This window comes from Hypanus sabinus (assembly GCF_030144855.1).
Source record: "Hypanus sabinus isolate sHypSab1 chromosome 5 unlocalized genomic scaffold, sHypSab1.hap1 SUPER_5_unloc_2, whole genome shotgun sequence".
In the NCBI taxonomy this organism is placed as follows: Eukaryota; Metazoa; Chordata; class Chondrichthyes; order Myliobatiformes; family Dasyatidae; genus Hypanus; species Hypanus sabinus.
Genome location: NW_026778918.1, coordinates 144,463 through 159,039, shown reverse-complemented (window position 1 = coordinate 159,039; position 14,577 = coordinate 144,463). Strand labels below are relative to the sequence as shown.

At 52.1% G+C, this 14,577-nt stretch overlaps 1 protein-coding gene across 1 annotated transcript in view; it reads left to right on the top strand.

Moving 5' to 3' along the window:
* Positions 1–508: 508 nt before the first annotated feature.
* The window catches only part of LOC132385442 (carboxy-terminal kinesin 2-like), a 125,963-nt gene continuing 111,894 nt past the window's right edge, over positions 509–14,577 (top strand). The window contains exons 1-3 of the mRNA XM_059957519.1: positions 509–569; positions 2,628–2,889; positions 3,667–3,775. Coding sequence (XP_059813502.1) covers positions 509–569; positions 2,628–2,889; positions 3,667–3,775 — 432 coding nt within the window. The remainder of the gene's footprint in view (positions 570–2,627; positions 2,890–3,666; positions 3,776–14,577) is intronic.

The following is a 14,577-nucleotide window of genomic DNA, read 5'->3' as shown; positions in this document are numbered from 1 at the left end:
GAGGGCTCGACATCGCCGGTATTTACACGTTGGATGAATTTCTCTGACGAGCGCGGGGTCTTCCTGCAGGGGTGGGGGCAGCTCTGGCCTCGGCCGCTGGTCATAACTCTGCCTCCTCGTCCTGCGGCGTCCACAGCCAGTACGCCAGGTAGCGGCCGATGGCCGACCAGTTGGTGATGTACCAGACCTTGTAGACAACCTCCGCGCTGAGCACCAGCAGCAGCAGCGCCAGGAAGACGAAGAAGACCCGGTCAGCATAGTGTATCACCTTGTGTCTGAGGGTCTGGCCCCGGGCTCCGGGCGCCTCGTCCTCATCCGCCATCCGCTGGTTCCGGACTGCCTCTCACATCAACAACACGTATAAATCTGCCTTCATCCGGCCCGGTTTTAGCGGGATAATCCCCGGGTGACAGCTGCCCGAACCCGGAGCTGGGTCAGAGGGCGGCCTGGCTGGGATGCCCTTGGAAGGGAGAGGCGACAGAGAGTGGTGGATGCGGGCCAGCCCATCATGGGCTCCCTCCCCGGCCAGTTCGGGAAGGAGGTCACACACCACCAGGTTGGCAACAGATGTGACCCCACCCACCCCTCAACCTGCGGCTCCCTCCCCACCCTCTATGTGTGCTGCCCTTGGAAGGGAGAGTGGTGGGTGCGGGCCAACCGGGAAGGAGGTCACCCCTCAACCTGCGGCTCCCTCCCCACCCTCTATGTGTGCTGCCCTTGGAAGGGAGAGTGGTGGGTGCGGGCCAACCGGGAAGGAGGTCACCCCCACCCACCCCTCAACCTGCGGCTCCCTCCCCACCCTCTATGTGTGCTGCCCTTGGAAGGGAGAGTGGTGGGTGCGGGCCAACCGGGAAGGAGGTCACCCCCACCCACCCCTCAACCTGCGGCTCCCTCCCCACCCTCTATGTGTGCTGCCCTTGGAAGGGAGAGTGGTGGGTGCGGGCCAACCGGGAAGGAGGTCACCCCCACCCACCCCTCAACCTGCGGCTCCCTCCCCACCCTCTATGTGTGCTGCCCTTGGAAGGGAGAGTGGTGGGTGCGGGCCAACCGGGAAGGAGGTCACCCCTCAACCTGCGGCTCCCTCCCCACCCTCTATGTGTGCTGCCCTTGGAAGGGAGAGTGGTGGGTGCGGGCCAACCGGGAAGGAGGTCACCCCCACCCACCCCTCAACCTGCGGCTCCCTCCCCACCCTCTATGTGTGCTGCCCTTGGAAGGGAGAGTGGTGGGTGCGGGCCAACCGGGAAGGAGGTCACCCCACCCACCCCTCAACCTGCGGCTCCCTCCCCACCCTCTATGTGTGCTGCCCTTGGAAGGGAGAGTGGTGGGTGCGGGCCAACCGGGAAGGAGGTCACCCCACCCACCCCTCAACCTGCGGCTCCCTCCCCACCCTCTATGTGTGCTGCCCTTGGAAGGGAGAGTGGTGGGTGCGGGCCAACCGGGAAGGAGGTCACCCCCACCCACCCCTCAACCTGCGGCTCCCTCCCCACCCTCTATGTGTGCTGCCCTTGGAAGGGAGAGTGGTGGGTGCGGGCCAACCGGGAAGGAGGTCACCCTCACCCACCCCTCAACCTGCGGCTCCCTCCCCACCCTCTATGTGTGCTGCCCTTGGAAGGGAGTGTGGTGGGTGCGGGCCAACCGGGAAGGAGGTCACCCCTCAACCTGCGGCTCCCTCCCCACCCTCTATGTGTGCTGCCCTTGGAAGGGAGAGTGGTGGGTGCGGGCCAACCGGGAAGGAGGTCACCCCCACCCACCCCTCAACCTGCGGCTCCCTCCCCACCCTCTATGTGTGCTGCCCTTGGAAGGGAGAGTGGTGGGTGCGGGCCAACCGGGAAGGAGGTCACCCCCACCCACCCCTCAACCTGCGGCTCCCTCCCCACCCTCTATGTGTGCTGCCCTTGGAAGGGAGAGTGGTGGGTGCGGGCCAACCGGGAAGGAGGTCACCCCCACCCACCCCTCAACCTGCGGCTCCCTCCCCACCCTCTATGTGTGCTGCCCTTGGAAGGGAGAGTGGTGGGTGCGGGCCAACCGGGAAGGAGGTCACCCCCACCCACCCCTCAACCTGCGGCTCCCTCCCCACCCTCTATGTGTGCTGCCCTTGGAAGGGAGAGTGGTGGGTGCGGGCCAACCGGGAAGGAGGTCACCCCCACCCACCCCTCAACCTGCGGCTCCCTCCCCACCCTCTATGTGTGCTGCCCTTGGAAGGGAGAGTGGTGGGTGCGGGCCAACCGGGAAGGAGGTCACCCTCCCCACCCACCCCTCAACCTGCGGCTCCCTCCCCACCCTCTATGTGTGCTGCCCTTGGAAGGGAGAGTGGTGGGTGCGGGCCAACCGGGAAGGAGGTCACCCCCACCCACCCCTCAACCTGCGGCTCCCTCCCCACCCTCTATGTGTGCTGCCCTTGGAAGGGAGAGTGGTGGGTGCGGGCCAACCGGGAAGGAGGTCACCCCCACCCACCCCTCAACCTGCGGCTCCCTCCCCACCCTCTATGTGTGCTGCCCTTGGAAGGGAGAGTGGTGGGTGCGGGCCAACCGGGAAGGAGGTCACCCTCCCCACCCTCTGTCACGGACTCCGCATCTTTGTCCTGCTGGGCTCCCCCCTTGCTGATTCTGGAATGTTCTTTCCTGCAGGCGGTGTTGGAGACGCGGCCTCGGAGAGCCGCAGGCTGCCCGCGCTCCCGCGCCGTGCGCTTGCCCGAGAGCGGGAGTGCGCCTCCGCCGTGCGCTTGCCCGAGAGCGCGGGCTCCAATGCCAACTGCCCGCAGTTTGAAATCGTAGGCCGCCGCCCCCTCGACCAATCAGCTGAGGCGGTGTCTGTGACACGTGATTTCCAGCATCCAATAGAATCAGAGCGGTTGCCCGGTGAGCTGTATTTTGTTTCAGGAAGGGCTCGGTAAGGCGCCAATTCAAACCGGGGGACAGACGGGGCAACGGGGGGGGGAGGGGAGAACGGGACAGTGGGTTTGAGGGTGATGGGGTGGAGGGAGAGAGAGTCGGGGTAGTGGGGGAATGAGGCTGATGGGGTGGAGGGAGAGAGAGTCGGGGTAGTGGGGGAATGAGGCTGATGGGGTGGAGGGAGAGAGAGTCGGGGTAGTGGGGGAATGAGGCTGATGGGGTGGAGGGAGAGAGAGTCGGGGTAGTGGGGGAATGAGGGTGATAGAGGGGGGAGAGAGAATCGGGGCAGTGGGAATGAGGGTGAAAGGTTGGGATGAGACGGGGCAAGGGGAGATTTGGGGGAGAGACAGGGCAAGGGGGCTGGGGAGAGGGAGGGGAGATGTGGCGGAGGGGCAAATGGAGGAAGAGATGGGGCGGGGGGAGATGCAGAAGGGAGCGAGAGACTGGGTAAGAGAGGTGGGTCACTGGCAGAAATTGCGAGAGCCAGGGTGGGTGAAGAGAGGTGTGGTGGGGGGCAGACGTGGCGGGGGTGAGATGCAGGGGCAGAGGGAGCAGAGAGTGATGGGGATGGAAGTGGTGGAGAATGATGAGGGAGGGGATGGTGGAGAGTGATGAGAGGTTGGGGTGGGATTTTGAAGGGAGGGGTTGGTGGAGAGTGATGGGGTGAGTTGGCAGAGGAACAGGACTGACTGGGTGACAGGGTTGTGGGGAGGGGTGGGTGTTGCTCCTATCTTTACCCTGGTCTAACACTGGCTGTGACTCCCTCTTCACTCAGCACTGTGCGCAGAATGGACGGGAGGCAGGGGATATCTGTTGGCCAAGACAGACCGGCCGAGAGCCGGCCCCTGGCAAAGAAACGCAAACTGCAGGATGAAAATGCAGAGGTGAGCAGCTCCAAATCGGACCAGGATTAGGTTGTTATCGCTCTGACATTGTTGTATTGTCCAGGGGTTTTTCTGAAATGAAGAATGAGGCAGAAAACGGTGCTTAAAGCTGTGTTACTAAATGTTCTCTCCACATTCGGGATTGTGTGGCCTGGCACAGCCTAAACATCGTCTGTAAACTTGCCAATGACACAACTGTTGGCAGAATGTCAGGTGGTCAGAGGCCTACAGCAGCACGAGGTCTTCTGCAGCAGTGGTGTCAAAACAACAAACTTGCACTTAATCAAGAGAAAATCTCCAGACGCTGCCTGGCCAGCTGAGTTCCTCCAGCATTTTAGGTGTAAAACTTGCACTCAACATCAGTTGATTGTGGACTTCATAAAGGGCAAGACAAGGGAGCACACACATGTCCTTTATGAGCGAGCGCCAGGGGAGAGGGTGAGCAATTACAAATACCTTGGGGTCAAGATAAAGATGTGACATAGGATCGGAAGATGTTGAATTCTTGTGGGTTGAGTTAAGAATCTGCAAGGGTGAAAGGACCTGATGGCAGTTATCTACAGGCCTCCCAACAGTGGCTGGGAGGCGGACCACAGGGAATAGAAAAAGCATGTCTAAAGGGCAATGTTCTGATTGTTGAGGGAGATTTCATCATGCATGTTGACAGGAAAGATCAAGTTGGGTCTCTAGAGTGAGTTTGTTGAATGCTTACCAGACGGCTTTTTAGAGTAGTTTGTCATTGAGCTTACAAGAGCGTCAGCTATACTGGATTGGGTGTTACGCTATGAAATGGAGGTAATTAAGGAGCTTAAGGTAAAAGAACCCTTAGTGATCACAATATGATTGAGTTCAACTTAAAATCTGATATAGAGTAAGTAAAGTCTGATGTAGCAGTTTTTCAGTGGAGAAAGGGAAATTTCAGTGGTAAGAGAGAGGAGTTGGCCAAAGTAAATTGGAAGGAGCTGCTGGCAGGGATGTCAGCAGAGCAGCAATTGCATGAATTTCTGGGAAAAATGAGGAAAGAGCAGGATATTCCAAAAATGAAGAAACACTGAAATGGCAAAATAGTACAATTGTGGCTGACAAGGGAAGTCAGAGCTAATGTAAATCCAAAAGAGAGGGCATACAACAAAACAAAAATTAGTGGGAAGATAGAGGACTGGGTAACTTTTAAAGCCCTACAGAGAGCAACTAAAAGAATCATTCGGAGGGAAAAGATGAAATATGAAAGGAAGCTGGTAAACAATATCAAAGTGGATAGTAAAAGCTTTTCAAGCATGTAAAAAAGAAAAGAGATGAGAGGATTTAGGACCACTAGAAAAGGAGGCTGGGAAATAATAACGGGGGCCAAGGAGATGGCGGATGAACTAATTAAGTATTTTGCATCAGTCTTCACTGTGGAGGACACTGGCAGTGTCCCAGAAGTTGAAGGGTGTGAGAAAAGAGAAGTGCAGTTACCATGACGATGGAGAAGCAGATCACAAAGCTAAAAGACCTAAGGGTAAATAAGTCACCTGGGACAGATGAACTTTGCCCTAGGATTCTGAAAGAGGTAGGAGTAGAGATTGTGGAGGCATTAGAAATGATCTTCCAGAAATCATCAGACTCTTGCATGGTGTCAGAGGACTGGAGATTTACAAATGTCACTCCACTCTTTAAGAAAGGAGGAAGGCAGCAGGAAGGAAATTATAGACCTCAATGGTTGGGAAGATATTGGAGTCATTTGTTAAGGATGAGGTTAAGGAGTACTTGGTAACACAGGACGAGGTAGGACAAAGTCAGCATGGTTTCCTTAAGGGAAAATCTTGTTGACGAACCTGTTGGAATTCTTTGAGGAGTAGGATGGATAAAGGGGATGCAGTAGATGTACATTTGGACTTTCAGAAGGCCAAGCATGAAGCTTAGAGCCCAGGAAAGTTAATGGCATGGTTAGAGCACTGGCTGATTGGTAGGAGGCAGCGAGTGGGAATAAAGAGATCTTTTTATGGTTAGCTGCCAGTGACCTATGTGGTTACGTAGGGGTCAGTGTTGGGACCGCTTCTTTTTATGCTGTATATCAATGGTTTAGATGATGGAATAGATGGTTCTGTTGCCATGTGTACAATTGATACAAAGATTGGTGTAGGGGCAGATAGTGCTGAGGAAACAGGTAGGCTGCAGAAGGACAGGAGATTAGGAGAATGGGCAAGACAGTGGCAAATGAAATACAAATTTGGAAAATGCATGGTCATGCACTTTTGTAGTAGAAATAAATGTGCAGACTATTTTGTAAATGGGGAGAAAATCCAAAAAATCTGAGATGCAAAGGGTTTTGTGAGTCCTTGTGCAGAACAATCTCAAAGTTTCAAAGTTAGATTTAATGTCAGAGAAATGTGTACAATATACATCCTGAAATGCTTTCAGGTTAACTTTAGGATGAGTCTGGTGGTGAGGAAGGCAAATGAAATGTCAGCGTTCATTACCAGAGCAGGGTTGTGATCCTGAGGCACTGGGGAGGTCTCACCTTGAGCACTGTGAACTGTTTTGGGCTGCTCATCTCAGAAAGATGTGCTGACATTGGAGAGGGTCCAGTGGAGGTTCACAAGGATGATCCATGAAAGAAAGTTCCATCATACAAGGAACGTTTGATGGCTCTGGGTATGTACTCAGTGAATTTAGAAGGATGAGGGGGATCTCAGTGAAACCTTTCTAATGTTGAAAGGCCTAGACAGTAGATGTGGAAAGAATGTTTCCCTGGTGGGGGAGTCTGGGACAAAAGGGCACAGTCTCAGGATAAAGGGATTTACATTTAAAACAGGTGCGTAGAAATTTCTTTAACTAGGGGGTGGTGATTTGTTATCAAAGGCCAGGTTGTTGGGAGTATTTAAGGCAGAGATTGATAGGTTCTTGATTGGACACGGCATCAAAGGTTACAGGGAGAAGGCCGGACAGTGGGGCTGAGGAGGGAGAGAATGGTGGGGCAATAGATGATGCTTCAGAAAGGCAGCATCTATCATCACGGACCCTCACTAACAAGGGCGTGCCCTGTTCTCTATACTACAATCAGGAGCCCGAAGGTAAACACCCAATGTTTTAGGAACAGCTTCTTCACCTGTCATCAGATTTCTGATCAGACAACAAACACTCTCGCTTTTTTGTTCTGTTTATAATGCTTGTTTTTTTACCTCGGTGATTCTAATGTAACAGAGTGACATTTAATGGATTGCACTGTACTGGTACTGCAAAACAACAAAGTTCACAGCGTCTGTCAGATCCAGAATTAGACAAAATGCTGTCAGTTACAATAAAAATACATATGAAAATTAAGTATTGCAAAAGTAAAGCAAAATGAGTGAAATTGTGTTGATGGGTTGATTAACGTCTGTTCAGAAATTTAATGGCAGAAGGGGGTCCTGAATGATAGATACAGGTTTTTTGAGGCATCATCTTTTTGAAGGTGTCCTCGATGCTGGGGAGATTAGTGCCCAAGATGGAGCTGGCTGAGTGCACGACATTCTACATCTTTTCCTGATCCTGTGCTGTGGCCCCTCCATTCCAGTCTACTAAGCCAGTCAGACTACTCCCCATGGTACATCTATAGATATTCACAAGAGTCTTGGGTGACATATCATATCTCAAATTCCTAATGATATATATCTTCCTGAGTGCCTTCTTTATAATTGCATCAATATGTTGGGCCCAGGGTAGATCTTCAGAGATGTGGACACCCAGGAAGTTGGTGCTGCTCACCCTTTCCACTGCTGATCCCTCGACGAGAAATGATGTGTGTTCCCTCACCCTCCCTTTCCTTAAGCCCACTGTCCGTGACTGGGTTAAAGAACCAGCAGACATGGAAAACATTTGGAGTCTGTAATTGCTATAAACTAATAATGTTTATTAGTAAACTACGCAATACAGTACTATAAATGCAAATACATCAACCAGGTTAGCAATGATATATAGAAATAGGAACAAAACTAGGCCCTTTCAAACTTAGGGGTAAACGGGTACAGTCTTATGATGATGAAGAGAGTTCAGTTCAGTTTGAGGTAGTTAGTTGAGTGACGTTGGAGAGAGAGAGAGGTGAGCTGATGCCATCGATCTTCCCGTTGTCTTCCGAAATCCTGTTGTAGTCACCGACTGACCATAACAAGTAAGACCGTTCTTCAGAGGTGGAATTATCACTCAGGCAAGGCTGGATGCACAAATAATTTCCCACCAGTCGCACCTTTTCACACCTTGAGCCACTGATCGATTTCCCTGAATCGATCCTCCAAAACTCCACCTTCCTGAGGGAGCAACAAAGCTCGTTCAGTGTCCGAACCTGTGTGTCTCCCTGTGTTCCAGCGGACCTCAGGTGTAGATCACCGGACTCTGCTGTCCTGGGCCAGTCTCTCCTGTTGTCCTCAGGTGTAGATCACCGGACTCTGCTGTCCTGGGCCAGTCTCTCCTGTTGTAGTCAGGTGTAGATCACCGGACTCTGCTGTCCTGGGCCAATCTCTCCTGTTGTAGTCAGGTGTAGATCACCGGACTCTGCTGTCCTGTCCAGTCTCTCCTGTTGTAGTCAGGTGTAGATCACCGGACTCTGCTGTCCTGGGCCAGTCTCTCCTGTTGTAGTCAGGTGTAGCTCACCGGACTCTGCTGTCCTGGGCCAATCTCTCCTGTTGTCCTCAGGTGTAGATCACCGGACTCTGCTGTCCTGGGCCAGTCTCTCCTGTTGTCCTCAGGTGTAGATCACCGGACTCTGCTGTCCTGGGCCAGTCTCTCCTGTTGTCCTCAGGTGTAGATCACCGGACTCTGCTGTCCTGGGCCAGTCTCTCCTGTTGTCCTCAGGTGTAGCTCACCGGACTCTGCTGTCCTGGGCCAGTCTCTCCTGTTGTAGTCAGGTGTAGATCACCGGACTCTGCTGTCCTGGGCCAGTCTCTCCTGTTGTAGTCAGGTGTAGATCATCGGACTCTGCTGTCCTGGGCCAGTCTCTCCTGTTGTAGTCAGGTGTAGATCACCGGACTCTGCTGTCCTGGGCCAGTCTCTCCTGTTGTCCTCAGGTGTAGATCACCGGACTCTGCTGTCCTGGGCCAGTCTCTCCTGTTGTCCTCAGGTGTAGATCACCGGACTCTGCTGTCCTGGGCCAGTCTCTCCTGTTGTAGTCAGGTGTAGATCACCGGACTCTGCTGTCCTGGGCCAGTCTCTCCTGTTGTCCTCAGGTGTAGCTCACCGGACTCTGCTGTCCTGGGCCAGTCTCTCCTGTTGTCCTCAGGTGTAGATTACTGGACTCTGCTGTCCTGGGCCAGTCTCTCCTGTTGTAGTCAGGTGTAGATCACCGGACTCTGCTGTCCTGGGCCAGTCTCTCCTGTTGTAGTCAGGTGTAGATCACCGGACTCTGCTGTCCTGGGCCAGTCTCTCCTGTTGTCCTCAGGTGTAGCTCACCAGACTCTGCTGTCCTGGGCCAGTCTCTCCTGTTGTCCTCAGGTGTAGCTCACCAGACTCTGCTATCCTGGGACAGTCTCTCCTGTTGTAGTCAGGTGTAGCTCACCGGACTCTGCTGTCCTGGGACAGTCTCTCCTGTTGTAGTCAGGTGTAGCTCACTGGACTCTGCTGTCCTGGGACAGTCTCTCCTGTTGTAGTCAGGTGTAGATCACCGGACTCTGCTGTCCTGGGCCAGTCTCTCCTGTTGTCCTCAGGTGTAGATCACCGGACTCTGCTGTCCTGGGCCAGTCTCTCCTGTTGTCCTCAGGTGTAGATCACCGGACTCTGCTGTCCTGGGCCAGTCTCTCCTGTTGTCCTTAGGTGTAGCTCACCGGACTCTGCTGTCCTGGGCCAGTCTCTCCTGTTGTAGTCAGGTGTAGATCACCGGACTCTGCTGTCCTGGGCCAGTCTCTCCTGTTGTCGTCAGGTGTAGATCACCGGACTCTGCTGTCCTGGGCCAGTCTCTCCTGTTGTAGTCGGGTGTAGATCACCAGACTCTGCTGTCCTGGGCCAGTCTCTCCTGTTGTAGTCAGGTGTAGATCACCGGACTCTGCTGTCCTGGGCCAGTCTCTCCTGTTGTAGTCGGGTGTAGATCACCAGACTCTGCTGTCCTGGGCCAGTCTCTCCTGTTGTCCTCAGATGTAGATCACCGGACTCTGCTGTCCTGGGCCTGTCTCTCCTGTTGTCCTCAGGTGTAGATCACCAGACTCTGCTGTCCTGGGCCAGTCTCTCCTGTTGTAGTCAGGTTTAGATCACCGGACTCTGCTGTCCTGGGCCAGTCTCTCTTGTTGTCCTCAGGTGTAGCTCACCGGACTCTGCTGTCCTGGGCCAGTCTCTCCTGTTGTCCTCAGGTGTAGCTCACCGGACTCTGCTGTCCTGGGCCAGTCTCTCCTGTTGTCCTCAGGTGTAGCTCACCGGACTCTGCTGTCCTGGGCCAGTCTCTCCTGTTGTCCTCAGGTGTAGCTCACCGGACTCTGCTGTCCTGGGCCAGTCTCTCCTGTTGTCCTCAGGGATCAGGTCTTTGGATCTTCTGTTGGCGTTTCTGTAGCACTGGCGTTTTATGGCATGGGGTTGCTGGTCCTGTTCCCAGTCCTCCTTTCACAACAGGTTTGGGACTGTCCACGGAGGGGAAGAATCTGTTTTTAAAATGTTGTGTGTCTTCGGACTCCTGTACCTCCTCCCTGACGGTAGCAGTGAGTGAAGGGCTGTCTGGATGGTAAGGGTCCTTAATGGTGCCTTTTGAATGTGCCGCGATGTTAGTGCTGGTTGAGTCAGCTTGTTTTGATGTTGTGCATCAACCAGCAAGGTTGCACTGAATGACTGAATGGCCACTTTTGCTCTCATTTCTAACTTCCTTACCCAGCCAACTATGCACATCAACCAAAGGGACAGAATCAAGAGGTGACTTGATAGAGGTAGACAAGGGGTGGGGGGTGGATGCTGAAAATGAGAGCGGGGGCAAGAGGGGCGTGTGAGGTTTTTTTCGGAGGGGATGGTATCCGTGAAGGAGGGGGAAACCCCAGTTCCAGTGCGGATCTGGAGAGATACTGGGGCTGGTCAGTCATTGATCCTAAGGAAGGTGTTGGACTTCGGTCCTGAGACTGGGGAGGTAAATGTGATACAAGGTATGGGAAAAGGGACTGAGGCCGTACCTTTGCACAGGATATTTTTGAAATGTGACCCGGTATCTGGACCAGTCGAAATAGGGGTGCGGTCGGAACTACTGATGGACGGTGTGGACGTCCTACTCGGTAACGATCTGGCAGGTGGTGATGTGTATTCAGCAGTGAAGCTGACGAGCAAGCCTGTCAGTGCTGAGGACCCGCCCATAGATTCCAAGATTTATCCCGCCTGCACAATCACTGCAGCATGTCTAGAAAGGCTGCTGAGACGTTTTTACCAGCCTTGTACCAGGAGAGGTTAGAAGATGATAAAGCCAAGAATAGTGGAGCTAAGGAAAGTAAGGGAGATGAAGCAGAGTTAGTGTTGTCAAGGAACGGAATTTTGAATCTTGAATAAAGTAAATTTAAAGTCAGATTTGGTTCCAGAACTGTTGACCAAAGTGAAGGGACCGTTAACTAAACATTGGTTTATTAACAAGGTGCCTGCTAGTCAATGTTTTGAAATTTAAGGATAAACAACGTTGTGATGTTGTTCAAGTATGTGATTTGGAGAGGCAGAACTTGAAGTGTTGTTTTGACCAAGAGGGATCACTTGCAGGTGTTAAACTGGAAACCAATAGAATTAAAGATCCTGAAGATAAAATTCATGAGTGGTGTGGAAGTTCAGCAAATGGGCTGAGTTTGGAAAACATTGGTGATGAGCCAGCTCCTCTGCAGGGAGTCTGTGAAGGCCTTATCCAAGCTGGTAAGCAAATACCAAAAGCAAATGAGAGCCCCTGCTGCAGCTGCTCAATCTCTTGCCTGCTCTCTCTCTCCAACAATTGCAACACAACAACTACCTCAGCATGAACTGAACTGAACTTTATATTCTTCTATGACAGTTCATTTACCCCTAGACATTGATAGAGCTTGTTTTTTATTATTGATTATTATTCCTACACTTCTATGTTTATTATTGCTAACCTGTTTTATATGTATATTTGTGTTTTTGATATTGTATTGCTTAGTCTACTAATAAACACATTTAGTTACAGTACCACGAGACTCCAACAAAGGACCTCCAGAAGAGGTCCTTCTGCAGCTGTACAGGGCCCTGGTGAGACCCCACCTGGAGTACTGTGTGCAGTTTTGGTCTCCAAATTTGAGGAAGGACATTCTTGCTATTGAGGGAGTGCAGCGTAGGTTCACAAGGTTAATTCCCAGAATGGCGGGACTGTCATATGTTGAAAGATTGGAGTGACTGGGCTTGTATACACTGGAATTTAGAAGGATGAGAGGAGATCTGATTGAAACATATAAGATTATTAAGGGATTGGACACGCTGGAGGCAGGAAGCATGTTCCTGCTGATGGGTGAGTCCAGAACCAGAGGCCACAGTTTAAGAATAAGGGGTAGGCCATGTAGAACAGAGATGCGGAAAATCTTTTTCACCCAGAGAGTGGTGGATATGTGGAATGCTCTGCCCCAGAAGGCAGTGGAGGCCAAGTCTCTGGATGCATTCAAGAGAGAGTTAGATAGAGCTCTTATAGATAGCGGGGCCAAGGGATATGGGGAGAGGGCAGGAACGGGGTACTGATTGTGTATGATCAGCCATGATCACAGTGAATGGTGGTGCTGGCTAGAAGAGCTGAATGACCTATTCCTGCACCTACTGTCTATTCTATTAAATCCTTCCATTTCTGCTGGTCTGTTAACCCAGTTACGGGGTACGTAACAATAGCAACACAAAAAGCAGGAGGGGCTCAGCAGGTCAGGCAGTATCTGAGAACAGAATATTTAAACAATTGATATTTCGGACTGAGATCTTTCATCCAAGATTCACAATTCTTTAATGTCATTTCCGGTACAAAAATGTGAAGGAGAACAAAGTAATTGTTGCTTCCAATCTGATGCAGCACAAAAACATCACAAAAGATAAAGAAAACAGTAATACAAAACACAATAAATACGAAGAGATAAAATAACTGTATAGAGATTGTATGTCCACAGTATTGCTGGACACAGGAGTGTCTGTACATAAGGTGACTGACAGGAAATGATAAAGTAGTGGTGGAGGGGCGGGTTAGCGTGTGGGGGAAGTTACTGTTTTTGAGTGGCGATTTTGGAGTAGATTATGATGTTCCCGGCACTTTTCTGTATGTATGTCCTTGATGTTGGGTGTTGGAGATGCATAGACAGTTTTGACCACCAGTTATCAAGCCCCCTTGCCCACCACCGTGCAGTTTCTGTGCCAAGCAGCCATGCAACATTGACTGGTACCAGGCCTCAGGTCTTCCACTTGTAGGCTATCAGTCATTGTCGGTGATGGGCCCTACCATGGTTGTGTCAGTGTGAGTGTTTGGCCGTGCAGTCGTGTGTGGGCAGAGTGTACAGCAATGGGTTCACCACTGCTGAGGGTGATGGGGAGGGATCCTGACTCTCTGAGGTCTGTAACCAGCGCACCAATTGTGAGCTGGAGAGCTCTGAGAGAGGAGGCTGCGCACAGGTCCGGGAGTGAAGTTTAAAAAGGGGAAAGCATCGCGGGAACTCAGCTATAACCGGCGCACCAATCATGAGCTGGAGACCAGGGAAGGTTCCTCGACGGGGTGGTCTGAGGCAGAGTGGTAGGGCTCTGGCTCATTTGGGCTTCAGTGAGTAAGTGGGTAGGAGGAATAGACAGCATGTCTGTAGGGTTAGTACTTTGCTCTGGGTGTCAGGTGTGGGGATGTTCCCGTCTCCCAGATGGCCACATCTGCGCCAGGTGTACTGAGAGACCGTGTTAGGGATCTGGAGCTGCGGCTCGGTGACCTACAGCTTATTAGGGAGAGTGAGCAGGAGATAGAGAGGAGCTACAAGGAGTTAGTCACCCCGAGGCTGCAGGAGTTAGTTAGGTGGGTGACGGTCAGGGAAGGGATGGGAAGAGCTCAGATAGTAGAGAGCAGCCCTGTGGCCATCCCCCTCAGTAATCATTATCTCGTTTTGGATGCTGTTGAGGGGGGTGACCACGGCGATCGGGTCTCTGGCTCTGAGCCTGGTTCAGAGGAAGATGAAGATTCTGGTAGTCATAGGAGATTCCACAGTGAGGGGAACAGACAGGAGATTCTATCAGCCTGATAGAGATACCTGCATGGTGTGTTGCCTCACAGGTGCCAGGGTACGGGATGCCTCGGATCAACTGCAGACTATTCTGAAGGGAGAGGGTGAACAGCCAGAAATCTTGGTATATGTTGGTACCAATTACATAGGTAGAAAAAGGGAGGAGGTCCTGAAGGGAGAATTCAGGGAGTGCCATGTGCTAATGAGAGGAAGAATAGCACAATCAGGCTAATGTGTGGCTAAGAGACTTGTAGTGGGTAGGGCTTTGGGTTCCTGGATCATTGGGACCTCTTCTGGGGCAGGTACGACCTGTACAAAAAGGACAGGTTACACCTGAACCCAGAGGGGTTCAATATCCTAATAGAGCTGTTAGGGAGAGTTTAAACTAATTTAGCAGGGGGATGGGAACTGGAATGATAGGGTTGAGGAAGGAGAAAACAGAAATAAATCAAAGATAGCGTGCAACAGAGATGACAGAACGGACAGGCAGGAGATGAGGCTGAATCACAGTCAGTGACATGAGATACAGGGCAATAGAGACGTGGCGCAGTTAAAACCGAAAGCAACAAATACTGGACTGAAGGTGTTCTATTTGAATGCATGCAGCATAAGGAATAAAATGGGCGATTTTGTAATTCAGCTACAGGTTGTCAAGTATGA